Source organism: Neoarius graeffei, chromosome 2, assembly GCF_027579695.1.
Source record: "Neoarius graeffei isolate fNeoGra1 chromosome 2, fNeoGra1.pri, whole genome shotgun sequence".
Lineage (NCBI taxonomy): Eukaryota > Metazoa > Chordata > Actinopteri > Siluriformes > Ariidae > Neoarius > Neoarius graeffei.
The window spans coordinates 119214411-119240938 of record NC_083570.1 but is presented as its reverse complement, the minus strand read 5'-3'; the positions used below and the strand labels follow the sequence as shown (position 1 = coordinate 119240938).

Sequence of the window (26528 nt, the reverse complement as noted above, 5' to 3'; positions counted from 1 at the left end):
GCTCAAGTGTTAAATCCAATGCCACTGTCAGACACTCTGAGTAACTCCACCACGTTACATTGAAATTTACGATCTGGCTGTAAATACACTCACACACACTATGGAACGGCATTTGAAGCCAAGATTAACACACAAAGATGACACTATTAATTATTTCATGAATAATATTGTCTCTTTGAAGTCCAGAAATCCCACACGGAGGACATCAGTCTTATTCAGAGACATTGCTGATCTCAAGGAGTTAATTTTTTTTCTGAATAAAAATAATAAATGTAAAGTTTCTCTGTCCTCTTTACACTTTGTATACTGATCGAGATGCTGAACCTCGTCTGCTCCTCGGACCTGCCTGATCCATCCTGATGCCCTACGTCTGGCTGGAGTCTCATCGCATCGCTCCTGTGGAGGACGGCCCCATATGGACAGTCGAAAGTCACACTTGGAAGACGCTCTGGACTCTTACAGTAATGCTTTTATGACTGAGGACTACAGTTGACTTGCTAACTTTAGGACTGCAGTTATCATGAACAGTTTTGTACTCAAGTTTCCATCAATGAAGAGTTTATAACATCAACGAAACTGACTTCATGTTAAAACTGTTAATATTATAGTCATGCTGTCTGTTGTTGCCCAAATGAGGATGGGTTCCCTTTTGAGTCTGGTTCCTCTCGAGGTTTCTTCCTCATGTTGTCTGAGGGAGTTTTTCCTTGCCACCGTCACCACAGGCTTGCTCATTGGGGATAGATTAGGGATAAAATTAGCTCATGTTTTAAGTCGTTCAAATTCTGTAAAGCTGCTTTGCGACAATGTTTATTGTGAAAAGCGCTATACAAATAAACTTGACTTGACACTTATGTAGCGGATGAGCGCTGGGTCAGATTATTCTTCACATCATAAAGATGTTTTCTTTACAAAAGAGCACATCGGATTAACACAACACAAACACTGACTTTAATTAAATCAATTTGACAAATCAAAATGCAATAAAATGTTCAATATCCTGCACACACATTATGATGTGAATCATCACTTTGATTTAGAGCCTCATAGCTTCTTTTGGAGCATGAAAATAAAATAAAATGTGAAATACTGCGCTACTGAATGAGTACGGAAGCCATTTAGTTCAATTAAACCAGTGATTAATGTAAACACTACAACTCGGACTCATCTCATCTCATTATCTCTAGCCGCTTTATCCTTCTACAGGGTCGCAGGCAAGCTGGAGCCTATCCCAGCTGACTACGGGCGAAAGGCAGGGTACACCCTGGACAAGTCGCCAGGTCATCACAGGGCTGACACATAGACACAGACAACCATTCACACTCACATTCACACCTACGGTCAATTTAGAGTCACCAGTTAACCTAACCTGCATGTCTTTGGACTGTGGGGGAAACCGGAGCACCCAGAGGAAACCCACGCGGACAACATGCAAACTCCACACAGAAAGGCCCTCGCCGGCCCCGGGGCTCGAACCCAGGACCTTCTTGCTGTGAGGCGACAGCGCTAACCACTACACCACTGTGCCGCCCACAACTCGGACTGTTCACGCATTTATAATTAACAGTTATTCCATGAAATTGAATCGTACATGAGCTGATAGGCGACGAGGCACATAGCACTGAGTTAACTATAATCCAAGATTGAGTGGAATAACTGTTTTATTCTGTCCACATTCACTGGATTTTGAGAAACAGAGCATTTTTATTTTTAATTTTTGCAAATTTGATAAATAGAAACTTTATACAAAATCCAACAAAATAATTTTTGCTTAGAATGTAAACAAACCGCCAAAATGACAGGAGCAATTTGTGAAATATGCAATCATAATAATTCTTGAAAAATAAAAAAAGATACGTTCTTACCGTCAAATACTTTTATTCCATATTTTGTTTTTCTTTTTGTATTTTTTTCGGGTTTTGTTTTCAAGTCAAGTTCTTATTTCACCTTTAAGTTGGTTGGCAAACCAATTAAAAGGTGCATTAGCGCCACCGACTGGGTTTGAGTGTTGAACAGGAGATATTTGGGGGGAAAACTAGCTAAACCTTTAGCTATTTCTGTTTCTTTTAAATACTTGATAAAGTAATATATCTGACATGATGTGCGCTGCCATTTTGTTTTTCTCTACTCATGGTATATGAGGGCGGCATGGTGGTGTAGTGGTTAGCGCTGTCGCCTCACAGCAAGAAGGTCCTGGGTTCGAGCCCCGGGGCCGGCGAGGGCCTTTCTGTGTGGAGTTTGCATGTTCTCCCCGTGTCCGCGTGGGTTTCCTCCGGGTGCTCCGGTTTCCCCCCACAGTCCAAAGACATGCAGCTTAGGTTAACTGGTGACTCTAAATTGACCGTAGGTGTGAATGTGAGTGTGAATGGTTGTCTGTGTCTATGTGTCAGCCCTGTGATGACCTGGCGACTTGTCCAGGGTGTACCCCGCCTTTCGCCCGTAGTCAGCTGGGATAGGCTCCAGCTTGCCTGCGACCCTGTAGAAGGATAAAGCGGCTAGAGATAATGAGATGAGATGGTATATGAGCTGATATCCCAGTAGTAAAGTAACCAATCAGAGTGTGCAATTGCTCATATCCAGTGAATGTGGACAGAATAAATTGGAGATATAAGAGACTCTTGTTATCGTACATTGTATTACATTTGACAGCATCGAACCTTCTTCAGTCCAGTTTCTTTCTCTCCCTGATTGTTTTCAGGTTTAAAGGTTTTTGTGTGTTTGTGGTGGTTTTGTAGATGTGATCGAAAACTCCATCTCAGACACTTCTACTCAAGAAACATCTGGCAACATCAGCGCTGTGAGCTACACACAGGGTGAGTTTAATAATCTGAATGAAAAGCCACATAAGCAGCTGCGTAACCTGACCCTGAATACCAGGAACTTTCCGAATGTAAATATTACTGTAACATTTAGACCCTGATTACAAACCAATGTCTACACTCCCTGGCCACTTTAATAGGAACTTGTTGTTGATTCTAAGATCCCTGTTCTTGGCTGAAGGAGTGGAACCCAATGTGTTCTTCTGCTGTTGCATGCTGAGATGCTTTTCTGCTCACCACAGTTGTAAAGAGTGATTATACGAGTTACTATATCCTTCCTGGCAAAAAAGCTCAAACCAATCTGTCCATTTCCCTCTGACCCTCTCTTATCAACAAGGCATTTGTTTCCACCCACAGAACTGTCACTCACTTGCTTGATGCTTTTTGTTTTTGGCAGCATTCTGTGTAAACTCTACAGACTGTTGTGTGTGAAAACCCCAGGAGGAGATCAGCAGTTTCTGAAATACTCAAACCAGCAGTCCATCTGGCTCAAACCAACACCCATACCACAGTGAAGGAAAGAAAGTCACACAAAAATAGAGATCACAATATACCCATTCTGATGTTTGAACATTGTGAACATTAACTGAAGCTCTTGACAGTGAGTGTATTTGTTAACCCCTTCCTCAAGTTGTCCTGCCTCTTCGTCTCCACACCTCTCCACATTCAGAGCCTGCATTTCTTTAGAATTAGCTAGACTCAGAGAGGAAGTTGGGAGAAAATGGAACAGACTTGTTTCTTGTATCAGATCCATCGTATCTCATGGAGATAACAACTTCACCATGCGGAACTGCATTGGTTTTCTTGCCTCGGTTTGACTCATTACATGGGGTGAGGATCGAGAGCACATGCTGATGGAATGACGGATTAGATCAAATTACCTCATAATAAGGAGGATTTAGTTAAAGACATCTGTCGAGGTAATAGAGCCCCAGACTGTCAGATGTAATCAACCAACATGTTTAAGATCAGTGTTTCTACATGTATGAGCTGTTTATGTTGGACAGTATTAATCATAACTGCAATTTTCTAAACACATGACACACACCAGGTTACACTGGTTCTATTCATATTGAACTGGATTTATGTATTTCACTAAGTATTGTCCTAGAGTTTGAGAATGTACTATGATAATTACGCTCCAGACAAAAGGCACATAATTAATGACTTTTTAAGTTTTATTTCAATGTGAACCTGCTTGAAAAGAGTTAATGTTATCATTAACAGTGTATTTACTTCATCATTGTTTGGTTCTGGGTGAAACAGTTGACATCTTTTTCTTAAGGAAAAAAAAACCTACCAAGTTCCTGATAATGGATTAATCCCAAACTATGCCGTATTTCCACTAAACAATGGGCAATTTTTTTTTAAGGAAAATCACCTACATTCAAAAAAAGTCAACAATTTGACCAATTTTAAGAATTAATAATAAAAAAATTAACATGGCAAAATCTATACTACAGCAAGAACACACTAATTTAATCTTTTATCACACAGTCTTACTGAGAAATAAATTTTGGTTGTCACTTTGAAAATTCTGTTCAGAACCACACATCAAAGTACTTCCCTATCAGACATCATTTCAGGTCAAACCCTTTAAGAAGGCTAGAAACCCGAATTATCCATTTGTAGAACTTTTTTCTAAGAATGTACCCCATAGATCCCTTGGTTGTACATCTATAGGAACCCTTAAATCTACCCTGTGTAGAATCCTACACCAAAGTGTTCTCTTATCAGAATGGGTAGAACTTTTTTAGGAAGCTAATAAATTTTATCCAAATTTAAGGACACTAGTAGGCTGCTATGTTGTATAAATATATACAGTACGTGTACTCTCTGCTTTGAAAGGAACATCAGATACATTTATCAAAAAATTACATCCTTGAAGGATTCTTTGGTTCTCCTTTTAGGAGAACCCTTAAATTAAGGGTTCTTAGCTTCCAAAAAGGTTTCTACTTAGAACACTTATAATTATCATGATTAATTACCTCTGCCAACTGTGTTGGAGGAGGTGTGTTTTCACCTCCATTTGTTTGTTGGTTTGTTCCCAACATAACTCAAAGTAGTGAACAGATTTGAATGAAATTTGGCGGAAAGATAAGCCATTGGCCAAGGAACAATGTATTAGATTTTGATGCAAATTCAGATATGTAGATAAACAAACAAAGTAAACATTTGGATATTCTAATATGCAGCTTGGTTGAGGTATGCACTGTACTGAGTCCTTGCTCATTTTACTTAATGTGTTTACTTGGTAAACATTTTGTTAGTATTGTGAGAATTTTATCTACAAGACCATCTTGGCTGCCTTTAGTGATGTTCTGTTAATTAGTTGAAGAACCATGTTGACATGTAGACTTTAAGACCAAGAGAGAACCAAGTTCTCTCTCATGAATTTAGATGTGATGAATTCCCACCCACCAGACAGGTCTTCCCTTTATCACAAGCGCTAAGGAAAGTGCTATCCATCCACTTCCATACGCATGAACTCACACATACCCATGATTGGCCAGTATCACTATAATTAACAGGGGTGAGAGAGTACGCCACCCCTCCCTCCCTGGAGGGTGAACACTTTTCTGTTGCGCCAATCAGGAGCCCAAGGCACTGCACTCTAACAAAGCATGTATTGCTAATGCTAACAAAACCAGCTCATTATTTTCACAGGGTAGTTGAATGCAATTCCTACAGCTCATGTAGGAAAGGTTATGTAATGGTTGTGCACATAAAACAGTGGCTTCTTAAAAAGACTCAAACCCTCAACAGTTTCAGCACCAACACTGGCTCCATGTCAATGGAAAGAGCTAATCGTCTCCATACCACTTTCCTGACAACAGCTAATTGAGGCCTTTTCACTCTGGCATCCTTCTGCTTCTCATTTCTTCTCTTTACTTCACTTCTTGTACAACAAGTGTATAATTCTGTAACAGTTTGTGTGCATGGTGGTGTAATCTGTGTAGACTGAGCATCAAACAGATGTTCTGTTCTGGGAGGTCGGTCTGTTTAGCATTGTTGCGGTACTCCCAACACATGACTGACATGTAGAATGCCTTGTGGGATCTGGACTGGATTTAACGGAGGATATTGTCTTGATAGCGGTGTTGGAGCACATTCCAAGACTCTCTATCATTGTTAATGGGATGTGATCCAAGCTCAGCATGCAGTTAAATGCTAAATTTATTCCCCTTCATCACCAAACGTCACCCTGAATGGAGGAGGCTTTCCCTCGCTGTGAGTTATAGCGTCCTGCACGAGGTAAATAAAAAGTGAAAGGCTAAACTGTTTCAGGTCCAAACCAAATGAGGATCAGCTCACAGTTAGAATAAACACTGCTGTTATTATACACTTCACTTACACTGAAGGTCTGGAACCACTGAATCAACTCTCCTGCTCTGATATGAAAAAGGGGACGATGATGATGTTGATAATGATGTTTTTTTTCCACTGCTGCATTCTTCATTTATGGGCAAATAAAAGTGTGTGTTTTCCCCCTTCAGTCCAGCCTAGAACCCGACTCTAGAAGATGGCATTTTCCTCAGCCTGCTGCTTTTCTGTGTGTTTAAATGTATGATTTAACATTTTTGTGATTAACTTCTCTTTGCCCACTTCTGATCAGTTGTATACCACAGCGCTGTTGAATTCTGGGTTCTAATTGGTCAGAATGCAAAAGACACAGGTTTATATTAATGTGCTCATTCTACAACTAATATGATATCAGTTCTATAGTAATGACACACATATGGTCGATGCTCCACAGAAACTGATTCTGTAAGCAGAAATGTGTTTATGTAATGTTTATGGAAGGAGTCTCCAGTGTCAGCGCTTTGTATCAGTCAGAGGTAAAGCTGGAACTTTACCAGTAAGTTTTCCGACATCTTCAGGACCGGGGAGTTTACACTTCTTTGCAGTTTCTCAGTTACACAACAAGCTGCACTATTTTGTCTTATTAACTTCAAGAGAGAGAAAAAAGAGAGGACAGGTGATGAGGGAACGACTGCTACAACATCACTGCTATAACATAAGCAAGAACAGGAACTAATATCTTTCTCAGATGTTTCATAACATTAAATGTAACTATCCATCCATTACCTGTAGCCACTTATCCTATCCTACAGGACCGCAGGCAAGCTGGAGCCTATCCCAGCTGACTATGGGCGGTCAATTTAGAGCCACCAGTTAGCCTAAACTGCATGTCTTTTGGACTGTGGGGGAAACCAGAGTACCTGGAGGAAACCCACACAGACAACATGCAAACTCTACACAGAAAGGCCCTCACCGGCCGCTGGGCTTGAACCCAGAACCTTCTTGCGCTGAGGCGACAGTGCTAACCACTACACCACTGTGCCACCCTAAATGTAACTATAAAAAGATAAAAGTGTGACATGTCATTATTTCATGAATAATAACTGTAATATTTGGCTAATTGCTGTGATATAAGAGGAATAAAACACTTGGGGATGTGCTGTTTCAGACCAATAATCAACTTCACAAGGAGAACTTCAGCGGTTTCTATCACACCACCTTGTCACTCAGTATTTTACCAAAGCACCACACTGCTTATTAAATTTTTTTTTTTTTAGCTCTGTGACTTTAATAACGGGTGGCACGGTGGTGTAGTGGTTAGCGCTGTCGCCTCACAACAAGAAGGTCCAGGTTCAAGCCCCGTGGCTGGCGAGGGCCTTTCTGTGCGGAGTTTGCATGTTCTCCCCGTGTCCGCATGGGTTTCCTCCGGGTGCTCCGGTTTCCCCCACAGTCCAAAGACATGCAGGTTAGGTTAACTGGTGACTCTAAATTGAGCGTAGGTGTGAATGTGAGTGTGAATGGTTGTCTGTGTCTATGTGTCAGCCCTGTGATGACCTGGCGACTTGTCCAGGGTGTACCCTGCCTTTCGCCCGTACTAAGCTGGGATAGGCTCCAGCTCGCCTGCGACCCTGTAGAACAGGATAAAGCGGCTAGAGATAATGAGATGAGATTTTAATAACACTTTATTTTGAAGCTGATTCTCAACAACGTATCCGATATGACTAAGGACTGATGATCTCTCTACTGAATATCAAAAGCTAAAATAGCCTCAATGAGGCTGGAGCTAATAACCTCCACTGTTGTCATGTGTGAGTTTGAAATGTTACTCCGATACAAGTGAAAGTTGTACAGTCAAATTTTTACTTAAGTTAAAGTACTGAAGTACTTGATTTTAAAAATACTTAAGTATTAAAAGTACATTTTCTGTCAACGCATTGTTGTATTATTGCCACAACACTTACGAAACCTAATGCCTCTGAAGCAACCGACTGGATTTACTGACTAACTTGTAGAACCTGTAGAATAAACACCTGGTAGAATGTTATAAAATGAAACACAACTGAACTGGAAAAAAAAAACAGTCATTATCATTTTTTTTTAAATTGTAACCCTCCTCCCCACCCTCACAAAGCAGCATGGTAGTGTTCTGACCCAGCTCTGGCAGTGTGTGCACACATGTAGAAGAAGAAGAAGAAGTTTCTTCTTCTTCTTTTTCTTCTTCTTCTTCTTCTTCTTCTTCTTCTTCTTCTTCTATATTCATCAGAAAGACAGTGGAATAGTTGTAAATGCAGCTTGCTCAGAAAATAAAAATGACAATCCAACCTGCTTCAAACCCAGGTCCACACTTTGAGCTTAATAACTGCCCAACAGACAAAAAAAAAAAAAAAAAGCAAGACCATCATCTGACATCAAAGCAAAAAATTCCAGCAATTTGTTGTGACTGACTAGTATAATACTGTCCATCTCACAGGTCTCACGTGCGCGCACGCAAGTGTATGTATTCATGCACATACAGTATGAATCTGCCTGTGCCATCATGGTGGTTGAATGTTAAGCTAGCTAGTCAGTGAAGCTCCATCTGACATGCTAGCAAAATCTTTTCAAACTCAAAATCATATTGAGTAGCTAACGTTACTCGAAAATAAAGATTTTTACATTTTGTTTATTTGGCAAGTTTTTGTAGGCCGTGACATGCTCCGTTTTAGGCAAGCAAAGCAAACATTTAAAACGAAACAAATCTTTAAACCTTTCAGAAAACTGAAACATGGGTTCTAGCTACACTGAAAAAAGTGAAACAAAGCTGTTGTTGTAATGGCTCAGTCGACTAAGGCACCATACCATAAATCCGGGGACCTGGGTTTGATTCCGACCCAAGGTCATTTCCCAATCCCTCCCCGTCTCTCTCTCCAACTCATTTCCTGTCTTTATACCACGGGCGATTGCTCTAAGACAACGAGGGAGGCTCAGCCTCCTCTAAAAATGACGAACATTGTGTAGGATGAATTGCGCTAGGCTTATGTTATAGCCGACCTTATAACATTGCTATTTCAGATCCAGAATCATAGAAATATATGTGCTCAAAGACTACCAGCCGCCACTGCTCTACACTGTCCTATCCAATAAAGGTGAAAAAAGCCCCAAAAAAATCTTTAAAAAAAAAATGTATTATTTTAATTTAGGAAAATCTGAAATAATTGCTTTGGTTCAACCATCAGAAATTGGTTTACATGAAGTTAAATATTTCAGGTCAAATCAAATGAATTATTTATATTGTATAACACTACAATATTAGGTGTGATCGATTACCTCAATTTTTTTTTATTTGAGTCAATGTTTAATTTTTTTCAGTGTATAGCCATGAGTGCGTTCATTCCCCAGAAGAACTGCCTCCTACCATTCTGCCATCAATTGATCATGTTCAAATGATGCTGTTGAGAAATCATTGAACTTGATTTTATACAGTCTATGGACATGACGTGACCCTAGTGATTACTGACAGGCTGTCTCAGTGTCACCTGCGAAAAAAACAATCATGTTTTAGAAAAGAAAAGAAAAGAAAAGAAAAAAGAACATCCACTTTCAAAGCTGCTTTATAGTAATGAGTAATGAGGACCTTGATAGAAATGTAGCGGAGTAAAAAGTACGATATTTGTCTTTCAAATGTAGTGAAGTTAAAGTCATAAGTTGCCAAAAAAATTAATACTCAAGTAAAGTACAAGTACTCAAAAAGTGTACTTAAGTACAGTACTCAAGTAAATGTACTTTGTTACTGTACGCCTCTGACCATGATTAAATCGAAAGATAAAAAAAAGAGCTCTGTTAGTCCACTGGGCCACAAAATAGAGCAATAAACTCAGAGTTATAAAGCCACAAAAAAATATTCATTAGCAGCTAAACATTCAGCATACAACCCCAGATAAGTCTATTTCCATTCCAGGATGTAATGCAGTAAGGAAATGTAGAAATGTTTAAAGGTGTGGGGGTGAATATTTACGCAAAACACTGTATGGTAAATCCATAATTTGGAAAATCAGTGTTTTTGGTAATGATTTGTATTTCAGATAAGTGCTGATAAACGCACAGTGAAGAGGAGCTGGTGATGTGATATTAATCACTAAACTGAATTATAATGTGTAATGTTATCTAAAATGAGTTTGACTTTATGTAGATTACGTAAAAAAGATTTTGCAGTGTGAGGTCTCATGTTTGATCCAGTTTCTGTTGGTTACCCTCTGTTCCAGCTGATCAAACACACTGCATTTTCTCTGTGGAAACGCAGTCTAGTTCCAGCTTGTGCTTTCTTTTGAGCATCATTGTGGCATTTATATGCTACACAATGAGGCATACTTATTTAAAAACTGATAAATTTGGTAAAATACTTGTAAAACTGGGGCGGCACGGTGATGTAGTGGTTAGCGCTGTCGCCTCACAGCAAGAAGGTCCGGGTTCGAGCCCCGTGGCCGGTGAGGGCCTTTCTGTGCAGAGTTTGCATGTTCTCCCCGTGTCCACGTGGGCTTCCTCCAGGTGCTCCGGTTTCCCCCACGGTCCAAAGACATGCAGGTTAGGTTAACTGGTAGCTCTAAATTGACCGTAGGTGTGAATGTGAGTGTGAATGGTTGTCTGTGTCTATGTGTCAGCCCTGTGATGACCTGGTGACTTGTCCAGGGTGTACCCCGCCTTTCGCCCATAGTCAGCTGGGATAGGCTCCAGCTTGCTTGCGACCCTGTAGAACAGGATAAAGCGGCTAGAGATAATGAGATGAGATGAGACTTGTAAAACTGGCAAAACTACGATGGAAACAGAGAATATAAACAGCCGAGTTGCTCCAAGTGACTGCTACCTGACATCATTACATATGTCACCACCACAGGAAGCTCATCTGACATTTTAAAGAAAATTCATTTTTCTTGAACACTATTTGATGAAAATGAAAATTTGGGAAAATGAAAGTTTGATTTTTGAAATCTGTGACTACTTTTACTTAAAATAAGTTTGAGAATAAATCCGCTGGAGGATCCCTTTAACCACAACCAATTGGTGACATATTGTTTAAAATTAGCTGATAGACTGGTTCCAGCCATATGACATAAGTTTGCCGGTCTGTAGACTTTTATGATCTGAATAAAGTCGTCTTCTTCTTCTTCATATGGTTCTTCTTATTTTTTTTCATTATAGTTTTAGTATTTTTTCAGACTGTATTAATTTGAATTTAAAGAATAATTACCTCTGCCAACTGTGTTGGAGGAGGTTATGCTTTCACCTCCATTTGTTTATTTGTTTGCTTGTTCTCAACGTGACTCAAAAAGCAGTGAATGGATTTGAATGAAATTTGGTGGAAAGGTGAGCCATGGGCCAAGGAATAATGGATTAGATTTTGATGCAAATCCGGATATGAATGTAGATCCAGGATTTTTTGGTCTTTTCAAGTCAAGTCAAGTTTATTTTTATAGTGCTTTTAACAATAGACATTGTCACAAAGCAGCTTTACAGAATTTTAATGACTTTAAACATGAGCTAATTTTAACCCAATCTATCCCCAGTGAGCAAGTCTGTGGCAACAGTGGCAAGGAAAAACTCCCTCAGATGACATGAGGAAGAAACCTTGAGAGGAACCAGACTCAAAAGGGAACCCATCCTCATTTCCCAACGTCACTCAAAAAGTAGTGAATGGATTTGGATGAAATTTGGTGGACAGCTTTAGTATTATCCTCAGTTTAAGTGACTTGATTTTGATGTTGATAATCTACAGCTTGGTGGAGGAAGCCATGGCCTAATGGTTAGTGGAGCAGCTTTGGGACCAAAAGGTCAGCGGTTCAATTCCTTGGACTAGCAGGAATGACTGAAGTGCCCTTGAGCACTTCAGTTGGGGGTTAGAACCCATCTAACCCCCAACTACTCCCCAGGCCGCTCTGGGTCTGTTGTACATTGATCTGGATAAGAGTGTCTGCTAAATGCTGTTAATAGAGGTATGAGCTCTACTGAGTGCCCTTCTAGTTTGTCTCTGTTTTAACCTCCTTGGTTGTGAGAATGGTGCTATAAAAATATATAGTATTTACTTGTTGTGTTTGTTGGTTTTGATATTGCTACTGCTGTGAAATAAAAGATTGCAATCCAGCTGTTCACAATCTGAAGTTTTCAACAAGCAAAAAAAAAAAAAAAAGGCGAGAGAGAGCGAAGAGAGAACAAACCCATGTTAGTCTGAATCTGAGACTGTTCCGCTCATAAATCTGCATGTCAGACCAACAAGAAGTCGTTCTTTCATTTTGATTCGTGCCAACTCAGAATTCAGAAGTGTTGTAAAAATGGTGCCGTGACCCTGAGTCACCTTTCCCTGCCTGGACACCATCTGCACAACAACAGCACTTTATACACTCAGAACAAAAGGGAATGGGAAAATGGAGTGAAGTGGAAAATTGTGGAGGAAGACGTTGCAAAATTCACATCCCAATCTGTGTAAGGCATTCACGTGAAAACATTTAAGCACAGGAATGACAGACAAAGTCTCAAGAGTCTGTTTTTAAAGAGCTATGTTCCAGTATTGTTTACTAAAAAAAGAAAAGATTTTAACTTTGTTGACGTTCTCTTGGGTAAAATTCTTAATGGCTGTTACATTTTGTTATTAGCTCAAGCCAAGCGCATTAGATAACAGATCAAGTTATAAACTTCAGGAGCTTATTCAGAAGACATTGCTTTGCATTAGTGCTAATTTCTTTACAAAACTACGGATGATATTGTTTATAAATGTAAACTGGAGATATTTTGTGTAAGTTTCTAGAGAGTATAAAGGACACTGAGTGTGTAAATCTCTTCTTTGCTAATGAGATTGAATACATCCTATTAAAATACTCTCTGCACTTAGCTAATTAAGTCTAGAACAGTGGTTTCTGATTAAATGAGCATTGTAGGCCCAAGTCCAAGTCCTTCCTGTGCCTGAACCTGGTCTTCCCAAACAGTCTCCTATCCCAGTATTAACCAGGCCCTTAAGGTCCATTGGGTGGCGCTGATCTCCGTTCCTGTAGCTCTCTGCCTCTTGCCTATACAGCTAGGGTTACAGTGGGGGGCTCACCTTCTGGTAACCGTGAGCGTTTGACTCCCCACTCACATCTGCATTGCAATGTGCCTTGCCAGATGGCAGTAGGCACCATTTTTATGATGGTCTTTGGTATGACCCAACTGCAAGTAGAACTTGTGATCTCTCGATCGAGAGGAGGACATACTAACCACTAGGCCAACTTACAGTGAGCGCTGTGGGCAGGGTCACCAATATTTATTTGCAATAAATAAGGCTAGTTTTGGAACAAGGTTGTGGGTAGGAAAAGCATATTATTCATTTTTTTTTGCAAAATGTTAATTAATACACTTAAATCACAGAAACAGGTGCAGTATGCTGCATGTGGTTCACATTAGTGGTTTCCTGAATGAAAATTGGGGATAGGAAGTGGTTTGTGGTGAACCAGAAAAATGCAAGCCAATGCTGGGAAGACAGAGTAAGAGAGTCCGAGAACGAGACAATTGGTTCTTCCAAAGCAACTGTGAAAGAGACCCTCTGTATGTGGATTTTTGAAATATCTCCATTAATATTTGCATATAATGATATGCTGAAGAGGGGCAACAAAACGGCATCATTAAAAGAGTGACTGGAAAGATTGGAATACTCTCAGTGTGTTCACACCTCTTTTGTTCATGCACAATTTTCACAACCTCCAGACAACCCAGGAAGGACATCTGTGTGATATACAGATAGTGACTTTGGGATGCTAGTTTATATCAGTCCAAACATGTGTTAATTACCTGACTGGTGAAGGTGATATGGTAAGTGTTGTACTGCACTATGGGTGGAGTCCAGAAGAGTGTAACTGAAGATTCAGTGATGTTTCTGGCACTGAGGTGAGACACAGCAATCAGGGCTGGTAGGAAAGAAAGAACAGATAAATACATCCAAGGTGTCCATCTGTAGCTATCATACCTGTGTGGATATTTTGTACTTTGTAGTAAGAACTTTGTTGGATATGTTTAATCAATTTTCTTTATGGTACACGCCTAGTATAAACTTCAGGTGACCTTGAAATCAGATAGTTACACCGGACCATTTTGGGGCCTTTTGCAGTGGTTGTCTTTAACAAGCCTGCAGATCCATCTGCATCTCATCACACTTCATCACAGTGCTATTGACCCCAACGTAACACACACAACACCTGGCCAACCCTTCTGGCCTTGGCCTATGCAACAACCTCCAGGTCTGTCTCTGTCCCTTGATGATTCTCTTCTTAGCTGAGTTTCTACTTCTGCTTCTCTTCTTGGTCCTGTCTCTGCACACCTTATAGCTTTATTTTATCTTCCCTAGCCACAATTATTGCTCCTTTCCTTGTGGTATACATTGCAACTATCTTGGACTCAGCCCCTGACCCTAAATTGGCCTTACTTCCTGTCACTGAGTCTTCTCGAGCATTACTTTCAGATTCTGCACCTTCTCCAGGAAAAGGCTCAACCATTATTCCTTCTCCAGCATAAAACTCTATTTCTGTTCTTTCCTTAAAATCAAGCTCAAGCTCTTCTCCTTTCCTAGCAAATATAATCAGACTGGGAATCTTCATTCTCTCCAAGATAAAGTTCAGATTCTACTTGCTTACCTACATGAAAGTCAGACTCTTCTCTTTTCCCAACATAAAGCTCAGACTCTACTCCTTCCCCTAATCCAAGTTCAGACTCTTCTCTTTCCTTTGTGTGACATTTCACTTCTTTTCTTTTTGCCACACGTAATGTTGAGACTATACTCCTTACTCCTACACAAAGTTCAGACTCTACTCCCCATATACCAACTCAAGTTCCTCTCTATCTGTAGACTCCTCTCATCCCCCAAAATGAAGCTTAAACAGCTTAGACCTTCCCTTGTATCCATCTGTGCCCCCTAAACCAATCATAATCCTAAACCATAAACTCCCTTAGTGTAAGCCTCTGACTGTATTCCTCCCCCAGTGTCAATTACAGGATGTTCTGTGTGTTAGCCTCAGCCTCTGACTCTGTATTGTACAGCAAGTAGATTTCTCGTTTTTACTTGTCTATTTACCAGGTTTTGTAGTGGTGTTACCAGTAATTCCAGTTTCTCAGTCCTCCTAGTTCTCTACTTCTGGTTCCCAAGTACTGACTCTTTACCAATTTCAACCTTGCCTCAATTACATATTAAAAAAACCCCAACTAATTCAGCAGAATATGTTTGTTCATTTTATCTGTAACCGTTTATCCCATGCAGGGTTGTGGGGGGCAAGCTGGAGCCTATCCCAGCTGACCATGGGCAAGAGGCAGGGTACACGCTGGACAAGTCAGCAGTTCATCGCAGGGCTGACACACACAGAGACACAAACAACCATTCACAGTCAATTTAGAGCCACCAATTAACCTAACCTGCATATCTTTGGGAGGAACCCCACGCAGACACAGGGAGAACATGTGTCTTCACTCAGAAAGGCCCACATCAGCTGCTGGGTTTGAACCCAGAACCTTCTTGCTGTGAGGTAACAGTGCTAACCACTACACCACCTCTGCAGAATATAACTGGTTAAATGTCAAGGTGGTGGATAAATCAACTTACCTGTTTCACAGTCAGGTCCTGTAAATCCGTCCTTACACTCACTGCAGTCCGGCTCAGCAAAACTGGGATTACACACACACTTGCCATTCACACATCTTCCTCTGTTGCTGCAGTTATTTGGGCAGGCCTTTGTGGAGCAGTCTTGCCCGGTGAAGCCAACTTCACACACACACTGTCCATTTATACATCTGCCTTTGTTGCTGCAGTTGTTTGGGCAGGACCTCTCAGAACAATCTGGTCCAGTGAATCCGGTATTGCATACACAGTTCCCGTTCACACACCTGCCTTTATTGTTGCAATTTCCAGGGCAGGACCTTTCAGAACAATCTGGTCCTGTGAATCCAGTATCACACACACACTTCCCGTTCACACACCTGCCTTTATTGTTGCAATTTCCAGGGCAGGACCTTTCAGAACAATCTGGTCCCGTGAATCCAGTATCACACACACACTTCCCGTTCACACACCTGCCTTTATTGTTGCAATTTCCAGGGCAGGACCTCTTAGAACAATCTGGTCCTGTGAATCCAGTATCACACACACACTTTCCGTTCACACACCTGCCTTTGTTGTTGCAATTTCTGGGGCAGGACTGTTCTGAACAATCTGGACCTGTGAATCCGACATTGCACACACAATTCCCATTAACACATCTTCCATTGTTGTTACAATTTCCAGGGCAGGACCTTTCTGAACAATCCGGACCAGTGAATCCTGTATCACACACACATTTCCCATTCACACATCTACCTTTGTTGTGGCAATTTCTGGGGCAGGACCTTTCTGAACAATCCGGACCTGTGAATTCTGTATCACATACACACTTCCCATTCACACACCTGCCTTTGTTGTTGCAATTTCTGGGGCAGGACCTCTCTGAACAATCCAGACCTATGAATCCGGCATTGCACACACAATTCCCATTAATACATCTTCCATTGTTGTTGCAATTTCCAGGGCAGGACCTTTCCGAACAATCCAGACCAGTGAATCCAGTATCACACACACACTTTCCATCCACACACCTGCCTTTATTGTTGCAATTTCCAGGGCAAGACCTTTCAGAGCAATCTGGACCTGTGAATCCAGTATTACACACACACTTTCCATCCACACACCTGCCTTTATTGTTGCAATTTCTGGGGCAGGACCTTTCCGAACAATCTGGTCCTGTGAATCCTTCATCACACACACACTTCCCATTCACGCATCTTCCTTTGTTGTTGCAATTTCTGCGGCAGGACCGTTCAGAGCAGTCTGGTCCTGTGAATCCTGTATTGCACACACACTTCCCTTTCACACATCTTCCTTTGTTGCAGTTTTCAGGACACTGTGTGGTTGAGCAGTCTGGACCAGTGAATCCTGCATTGCACACACATCTTCCATTCATGCACCTGCCATGGCTGCTGCAATTTTTGGGACATGTTTTAGCAGAGCAGTCTGGTCCGGTGAAACCAGGATCACAAACACACTTGCCATTGACACATTTGCCCTTGTTGCTGCAGTCTCCAGGGCAGTTGGACACACTGCAGTCAGGTCCACTAAATCCAGGGAAACACACACATTTCCCATTCTCGCAGCGGCCCTGGTCACTGCAGTCATTCAAACACTCATCTGTTGGGGGAGGGACAGTGGTGCAGCCTGCTCCTAAAAAAATAAACAACACGTATATCAGGATTATGAGGCAAACCATCTGCTCACATAACCCTGTGATGCAGTTTTGAAAAGTTTACTTTGAGGAGTTACTCAATATATTTTTTTATCTGTCCTTTTCTTGTGTAACTAAATACCTCTGCACATCTGTTTTGTAACTGCTTATAAGTCCACTTGCTTTGTGTTGCTGTTACTAGATCCAGTTTAAAACTCCATCATGAAATTACCCACTCAATTCCATTTTGGTGGAGTCCCTGTGGCTTAGGGGACTTTTAAGTACTGGTATATTACTTTATTGGCTGGAATTAGGAAAGGTGAAGTGAGGAAGGATGCAAGTACATAAACTCAGCATTAGATTTAATAAGGGCAGTCCACTGATCATCATCAAAGTCCATTGCAAGGGTCAGAGAAAAGGCAGCCAACATAAAACAAGTGGAATCCAGACCTGGAAGAACAGCTGAGAATCAAAACAGAACAGAGCTCAGACACAAGGCAAAGACTTAAGACAAAAGCATGATATGACTTTGCCAAGAGTCTTAGACACAATGGGGTACAAATGGGCAAACTAATCAAGAACTAAACCAAAACACCTGGACACAATCAAGGAACAAGCAAATGACTGAACAGGAGCTGGAAACAGGATGAAAACACAAACAAAAACAAACCATGTTGTTGCCATGGGAACTACAATACAAAGGGGAACCCAAGACAGTTTGAGTTACCGTCACTGTTGACTTCAGGAACGTACTCAAAGACATTGCAAGCTGATATAAAACAATGGATGAAGTTGTTTATATGCAGCTCTGACAGTAATACAGCTGCAAATACAGGTTTATATTCATGCACTTGTTCTAATGTGTTATGGTTTCTATAGTAACAGGACCACAAGTTGGCCTCGTAGTTAGTGTGTCCACCTATGCAACCAGGAGATCATTAGTTCTATTCACAGTTGGGTTGTACCAAAGACCATCATAAAAATGGTACCTACTACCATCTGATGAGGAGCCGCAATACAGATGCGAGTACATAGTCAAACTCCTGTGGTTACCAGAGGACCCACCCCCCACTGTAACCCTAGTTATTTAATAGGCGAGAGGCTGAGTGCTACTGAAATCGGTGCTGCCTGATGTGGCATGGGAAGGACTTTTCTATAGTAACAGCTCATTCACACGCACTCGTACAGTGGACGCTCAACATAAATGGGTTAAATGAGTATACGTCTCCAGTGTCAGCACTTTGTAACAATCGGAGGTAAAGCTGTAGCATTAAGTTTAAGGAGTTTAGGCTTCTTTGTGGTTTCTTGGTAACGTGATAAACTGCAATTTTATGGCATATTAACTTCAAGGGAGAGAAAAAAGACATGCTTGAGAGAGAATGGCCATTTATACCTGAGAACAGGAACATAACTGATGGATAAATGGATAAAAGACATATGATGTGTTGTTTGTCAATAAATAAAAATGATAATCGCTGGTAAATTGCTGTGGTGTAAGAAGAATAAAACACAAAGGGACATGCTGTTATGAGAAACTAATCACCTTTGGACTGGCAACAGTAACTCTGCTTCATGACACGTCTCTGCTGTTGATTATTTTTCTATAGCAGCAGGATGCGGAGTGTTGTCGTCCTTAAATAATATTTGATTGACTTTGAAATGGGTTTGTGTATTTGTGCTGAATGTGGACACTAATGTTTGGTAATTACTGTAAACTTTTACAATTTTACATTGTGATGGGACGTCAACATGCTCATGTTAAAAACATCATCGTACCCCTTAGCATCTCTACTTTACCTTTACTTTGCTGTGAAGTGCAGCAGCCACTGTCCAGACCTCCACATTTCTCCCTGAGCTCTGAAACTTCCCTCTCGAGCACCTCGATTCGCTCACGAAGAGCTGCAAATTCGGACTGGCAGCATGAACCTGATGCAGAACTGGGAACCAGACGAATCCGGTGCGTCAGAACTAGAGGAGAACCGGGTGTCAGGTCAACCTCATGATCTTCAACATTGTTGGGGTCAGAAACACACCGCTCTGATATCACCATTTTGACTGGCTGTGACTCAGAAGAAACAGATGCACTGTGGGAAAGCAGGGCGGGGCTTGGGATGAGGAAGAGGATGAGGTGTAAGAGGAAGGGCATTGTTGCTTAAAACCAAAAATGCCAGGAGGCACTGGAGTAAAGTTTATGTCTGAACTCAAGAGTCTTTTCTGTTTGTTTTTCACTCAAAATCCGAGAAAGTTTTTGTGTAGCGGTTCTTCTCAGATCCAGCGAGATTGTCTTTATTTCTTAACCTCACTGCGGAACCTAAAAAAAAAAATTAAGAGTATATTGTGAAAAGATTTTCAAGTTTTTAAAAAAAATATTTTAACCATAAGACTTACCTCTATTAGTACTCTGGATTTTATTTACTGTCATTGAGTCTGTGGGGTAAGACGAAAAGCAGAGCCACAAAGACAGCCTTTATAGTGTGAAATAAAGCATTCTTCATTAGCTACATCACACACACACACACACACACACACACACACACACACACACACACACACACACAGCTGCTTTCATGACTTTACCTCACTGAACCTGAATGTATAAATATTTTTTTATTTACACACGTTAATGTTTTTAAATATTTTAAAGCTCCCCGACTCTGAACCCATAAAGCATCTCAGAGTTGATTCCTCCTGGATCACATTTCTTTTAAATTTGTTTTTCACTAACAGTCAACTCATTCAGTAACACACACGCAAACACTTTCACTTTTCACTGCTGCTCTTGAAAACTGAAAAATAGTGTTCTCATTAGTGTGTGTGAGTGAGTGCAGTACTGTTCTTCCTCATACTGCACATGTTCTCCTTCTTCTTCTAATCACTTTTCTGTTCTGAGCCCAAATCACTTTGCACAGATTCCGTTCAGACAAATACATTGAAAAAGTTTTAAACTTGAACATTTGAAGTCATGTGGCACATCAGCACCGGAGTCAGTGGCAGACTCCAATCCCATGATCACACACAGCAGACAAACATGGCCAACACACACTCCAGTTCCCACCAATCACCATGAACTCTCACACGTTCAAGCTCACACCACTCCTGAGACATTAAAAAGACTCTCCTCACACTGTTAGTCTGTTTGTGCCAAGTCTGTCTGCTTATCCTGCTTTTCGGCATTGTTCTGCTTTCCTGATCTGATAGCCTGTTTGCTGATTACTCAACATTTTGCATGGTTTTTGACTTTGAATTTTTTGAAATTTGACTAAATTTAAATCTGACCCTCCACCTCACTAGCCTCAAATGGATTTTTCTACATACAGAAGAAAGATGGTGGCATGTGCCTATGCACTGATTACCAGAGGTTAAACCAGATTTCAGTAAAATATCCATATCCTCTCCCGCTCACCCAAACAGCTCAGCTCTGCTCTTTTCTAAATTGGACTTGTGTAGTGTGTATAATCTGGTTCATTTTCCGAACTGGGGATGAGTAGAAAACAGCCTTTAGCACCACCTCTGGCCACGACAAACATAGTGCCTTATGGGCTTTCCCGCTTGGAGTTCCAGAATTTTATTAATGACATGCTGGGGAAATTTGTGTAATCATGTACAATTAAGACATTTTAATAAAATTCCCCTCCCTGGAAGCTCATGTCACTCACATCAAGACTTCCATCTCATCTTTTGGAGAAACAGCTTTTTACATTAATGGCATTCAGCAGATGCTCTTATCCAGAGCGACGTACTAAGTACCCAGAGCAGTCTGGGAAGCAGTTGGGGGTTAGGTGCCTTGCTCAAGGGCACTTCAGCCATTCCTGCTGGTCCAGGGAATCAAACCAGCAATCTTTTGGTCCCAGAGCTGCTTCTCTAACCATTAGACCATAGTTTCTCCCTTTACATCAAAGATTAAAAATGTGAGTTCCATGTCCCCACCATCTCCTTCCTGGGGTACATCATTAACCAGGAAGGCATAATCACGGATGACACCAAGGAGAAGGCTGTAGCCAAGTGGCCCACTCCTACAGCATGTCCTGGGTTTCGCACATTTCTACTGCCTCTTCATAAAGGCTGATTTATATTCTATACATAGAATCTACACCTGTAGGTATGGCATTGAAGCTCACTCATGATGAAGCATTTATACTTGCACAAGTAGATACAGGATTAAACTGGCTGTTTTAATGATCTAAAGCTGCTATAGAACCTCACACCTTACATATTTATATTAATACAATATCATGATAGGAGATTTCCAATCTTCTCAGAGAAGAAAGAGCAGCCAGAAATGTGATGCTACCAAGCAGACCGATTAATCACAGGTGTTGCAGTCTGCATCACTGTGAAGTGGAGTTAACTTTCTGGAGAGGTGCATGCCAGACTATGGCGTAGATTTGATGCAGAAGTATAAATTGGCCTTTAGAGGATTGAGCTCGATGGCAGACCTGCTCTCAGCACTGATAAAGAAAGGCCCCAGAAAACTTTGATGAAACACTGCTACTGATGAGGCATTCCACAAACTCATCAGGATTGACCACAGCACCCATACCTCATCATCCAAACCTGACCAAGCCATTTGTAGTGGAGGTGGATGCCTCAGAGTCAGGGTGGAGGTCATTCTGTCACCACGAGAAGCATGATTTACATCCATTGGCTTTCTTTTCGAGGAAGCTCTCCCCTGCAGCACAAAACTGATATTGATGACTGGGAGTTACTGGGCGTCAAGCTCACACTGGAGGAATGGAGACACCAGCTAGAGGGCACTGTACACCCATTTACTCTTTTCACTGACCATAAAAATCTGGTGTATCTCCACACTGCCTAACGGTGTCCCTTTTTCCACCTGGTTTAATTTCATCCTGTTGTACTTCCCCAGGGCTAAAAATGCCAGGGTCAACTCCCTATCTCACATTTATCCTGCTCAGAACCCTTGATCAGGTCCAGAACCCATCCTGCTTTGTCATGTGGGACTATCATAGGGAGATCACCAACTCGCTCCCTCACCATGTTCCTGCTGCCTGCCCTCCCAGTCTCACCTCTGTGCCCCAATGACTCCAGGGACAGATCATAATGTGGGCTCACACCATCCCGGCTACTGGACATCCAGGCACACTGAAAACTCACAAGCTATTCAGTGTCAAGTCCTGGTGGCCAAGCATGTGGTCCAACACTCACAGGTACATCACATCACGTCATACCCTGAACGTTAACCACTGGAAAACCCATGCTGCACCCATACCACAGTGCTTCCCAAAGCACTGGACTTTGCCACTTATTTTCCCGAATCCCTCCGCACCATTGTTCTTCTGGTAGTCCTGGGCCGATTCTCATGCTCCTTGCGTTACTGGTGCAGCCCACTGGTGATTATTGCACATTTATTACACTCATAGGTACAGCTGGAGTAACAGCATACTGCACTGGTACAACAAGATCAACAGTGGACCAATCAGAACCAAAATTCAGCAAGTGACCAAATGAAATTGAGAATTCAACAGTGAGCCAATCAGAATCAAGCTGGTGCACACTGATCAATCATTCAGTAAATCCATCAGAGAGAGAAAATATCACACACACACACACACACACACACACACACACACACACACACACACACACACACACACACACACAAATACAAGTGAGAGAGAGAGAGAGGGGGGGGGAACAGCAGATAAGTATATTTTTGGATTTCTGGAGACCTGCTCGTAAATCTCGGCACCCTGAAAGGAGCAGTGTTCTCTGAGGGGTCAAATAGAGTATCAGTTTTCTCTCTCTCTCTCTCTCTCTCTCTCTCTCTCTCTCTCTCACACACACACACACACACACACACACACACACACAATCCCCTGATTTGTGTGTATTTTGTTATAAGACTGAAATGCTGCAGAACACAAACACAATACCATCACACACTAAACACTACTGATCACACAACTACACACAACCTCTTACACAAACACACAATCAATCACGTAATCAATCACATCACATAGTCTGTAACTGACTGCTGAATTGCAGCTAAAACTCTGCCTCTATAAAGGAACCTGTTGTGTGATGAATAAACACACCTGTGCTGATGAAGCTGTTCTGTGGGAATAATGGAGTCTTCGCTAAATAAACAGGTATAACAGTCTTATAGCGCTTACCACAGGACAATTATAACCATGTGACCAATTCTAACAGTCAGTGTCTCACGTCAGTTAACCCATATCATCTATCTATTTTCATTTTTCCCCTTTTTATCATTTGTTGCAGTGATATGTTTCAAATTTGAGTTGTTCTCCAGAGTTTGTTATGAAACCATGTGGGAGTGAAAGGAACGGAAATTAATCAATTAATTAATTCATAATGAATTATAATTAATTAAATAATTATAAGTAAGAATTATATAAATAATAACATCCAGCGAATACATTTTTAAATCATGTGAAATAGAAATTAACTTAAACTCATGTGAATTTTAAAAGTTCTGATGAACAGTGGTGTACTTTAACCAAATCAAAGCAAACAAAATATTGTGCCATGTTTTAAAAAAAAAATTATCAAAATGTTGGATCAACATTTATCATCGCATCATCTCTAGCAGCTTTATCCTGTTCTACAGGGTCACAGGCAAGCTGGAGCCTATCCCAGCTGACTACGGGCGAAAGGCGGGGTACACCCTGGACAAGTCGCCAGGTCATCACAGGGCTGACACATAGACACAGACAACCATTCACACTCGCATTCACACCTACGGTCAATTAAGAGTCACCAGTTAACCTAACCTGCATGTCTTTGGACTGTGGGGGGAAACCGGAGCACCCAGAGGAAACCCACACGGACACAGGGAGAACATGCAAACTCCACACAGAAAGGCCCTCGCTGGCCACGGGGCTCGAACCCAGACCTTCTTGCTGTGAGGCGACAGCGCTAACCACTACACCACCGTGCCGCCCAACATTTATCATAAAAAATTTAAATAAAACAGGTTTATCTGTAATAGCACAGAAATGAACCTGGTGAAAAACATTCAGGAGCAAATATTATGGCTAAGTAAGTAAGTAAGTAAATAAATATTACATCACACCAAATAAATGAGCTTTTTTTAAATACATTTTTTGTATGATTAAAAAATACAGTAATATTTAACTAAATGAGAAACAAAATTTCTGAGCATCAAATTGCTTTCAATCATCATTAAAAAAATGTAATTGAAAAAAGTGTTAATTCCTCACTGATACCCAGGGTTAGGGTTACAAAAGAGTGTTTTTTTTTTTTTTAAAGGATACTGCTTGTAAAGAACAGGATAATGGAAAGGCACTTTATAAATTGAACACAAAACAAACAGATAGATAGATAGATAGATAGATAGATAGATAGATAGATAGATAGATAGATAGATAGATAGATAGATAGATAGATAGATAGATAGATAGATAGATAGAAGTTAATTGATGAATTACAAACAGATCATTGGCTATAATCATTTAGAAATATTTTATATAAAAAATCTGCTCAATTTTAATCTCATTATTTCAGAACTTTTATAAGCCATTTTATTTATTGATTGACATTCATTTATTTTCTCACTGTTTTTTGTACCAGTTTATGATCAACGTCATGCAGTTTGTTTAACTCTGTATAACATTGTTAGTTATACACTTCCCTTCCTCATTAACTACATTAACGCCCAACACAGAGAAACACAAAAAGGTAAAGACGCAAACCTCAGAACCAGAACACGACGTCACTGAGCAGCTCCATGTGGAGTAAAGAGGACGCAGTGGAGCTCTCATTCACACAGCAGAGGGAAATCAGTTATAAATAAATAAATAGAGATGCAGTGAGAGTAAAGATCCTGATCCAAACCCAGCTCAGGTGCAGGACACACCGAAACCTCTCTCTTCTCTCGTCACATACTTCCTTTATTTGTTCAACACTCTATATACATACATTTAAAAGCACCAGGTTGCTATGGTAACAACATACAGCTTGTAGAATATTATGGGATTTTCAGAATTACCTGAGAAGAGAGGGATGCTCTCAGTCTGTCACTCCGTCACCTCTCTCCCTCTCTCCCTCTCTTCTTCAGAGAGTACTGATGGACTGAGTGAGAAGACTGAGAGGAGAGGAGGGAAAAAGGGAATGAGAGAGAGAGAGAGAGAGAGAGAGTGAGAGAGAGCTGTAAAGTTTTCTCATACTTGAAGAATTTGTCCTCCCCCTGTCTCTCTCTCTCTCTCTCTCTCTCTCTCTCTCTCGGTGATGTAACTGTGTGAGGTTTTATAGGTCCCCACTGGGTGTTGGATTCTGAGTGAAACCTCTGATATTTGTTCATGTTTTGAGTGACTGAGTGAAATAAAGCTCTTTGTTCCATCCTCATTGTCTCCTTCACTGTCCAAATTCACACCCAGTTCACTACAGAGTGCAGATCAGCCAGTGCACTGAAGACGTACCACAATGCACCATGAGAGTCTGGGATCCACACATAAAATGCACTGTTTGAGACTGATGATGATGATGATGATGATGATGATGATGATGAAGAATAAATACAGTAAGAATATAAACCCGATTGTAATCAGTCAGTCGTGTATCGGCTTCATTAAAGACAGGACTGGGCATTCATTTTAGAATCATTTAAAAATATTCCTTCAAATTTATCTTACATCCTGATGGTAATGAATAAATCTAATACTCTGACAATAAACAGAACAAAATCCTGCACCTGTGACAGTCGCGAAGATGTAAAAATCCCGTCTGATCATTTCCTTTGGTCTGAATGAAATGACTGGATGGCCTGTCTATCTGTCTGTCTACCTATCTGTCTGTCTACCTGTCTGTCTACCTGTCTATCTATCTGTCTGTCTACCTGTCTGTTTACCTCTCGACCTACCTGTCTGTCTACCTGTCTACCTATCTGTCTGTCTACCTACCTTTCTGTCTGTCTGTCTACCTACCTGTCTACCTGTCTGTCTACCTGTCTGTCTACCTGTCTGTCTGTCTACCTGTCTATCTACCTATCTGTTTACCTGTCTACCTACCTGTCTGTCTACCTGTCTACCTATCTGTCTGTCTACCTGTCTGTTTACCTGTCTACCTGTCTGTCTGTCTGTCTGTCTGTCTGTCTGTGTCTACCTACCTGTCTGTCTACCTGTCTACACAGTGGTGTAGTGGTTAGCACTGTCACCTCACAGCAAGA

General features: G+C 41.0%; 1 protein-coding gene across 3 annotated transcripts in view; it reads right to left on the bottom strand.

Moving 5' to 3' along the window:
- The window catches only part of LOC132882175 (tenascin), a 90905-nt gene extending 65456 nt beyond the window's left edge, over window positions 1-25449 (bottom strand). For 2 of the 3 annotated variants that reach the window (XM_060915453.1, XM_060915456.1), the window contains exons 1-4: window positions 25353-25449; window positions 19154-19667; window positions 15709-17355; window positions 13911-14026 (exon numbers count right to left, since the gene is read on the bottom strand). In XM_060915453.1, the coding sequence (XP_060771436.1) occupies window positions 13911-14026; window positions 15709-17355; window positions 19154-19502 (2112 nt within the window). In that variant the 5' untranslated portion in view covers window positions 19503-19667; window positions 25353-25449. Of the gene's footprint in view, window positions 1-13910; window positions 14027-15708; window positions 17356-19153; window positions 19668-19744; window positions 19784-25352 lie in introns of all 3 variants that reach the window. The other variant, XM_060915454.1, reaches the window with a different exon arrangement.
- Between the last annotated feature and the right edge of the window lie 1079 nt (window positions 25450-26528).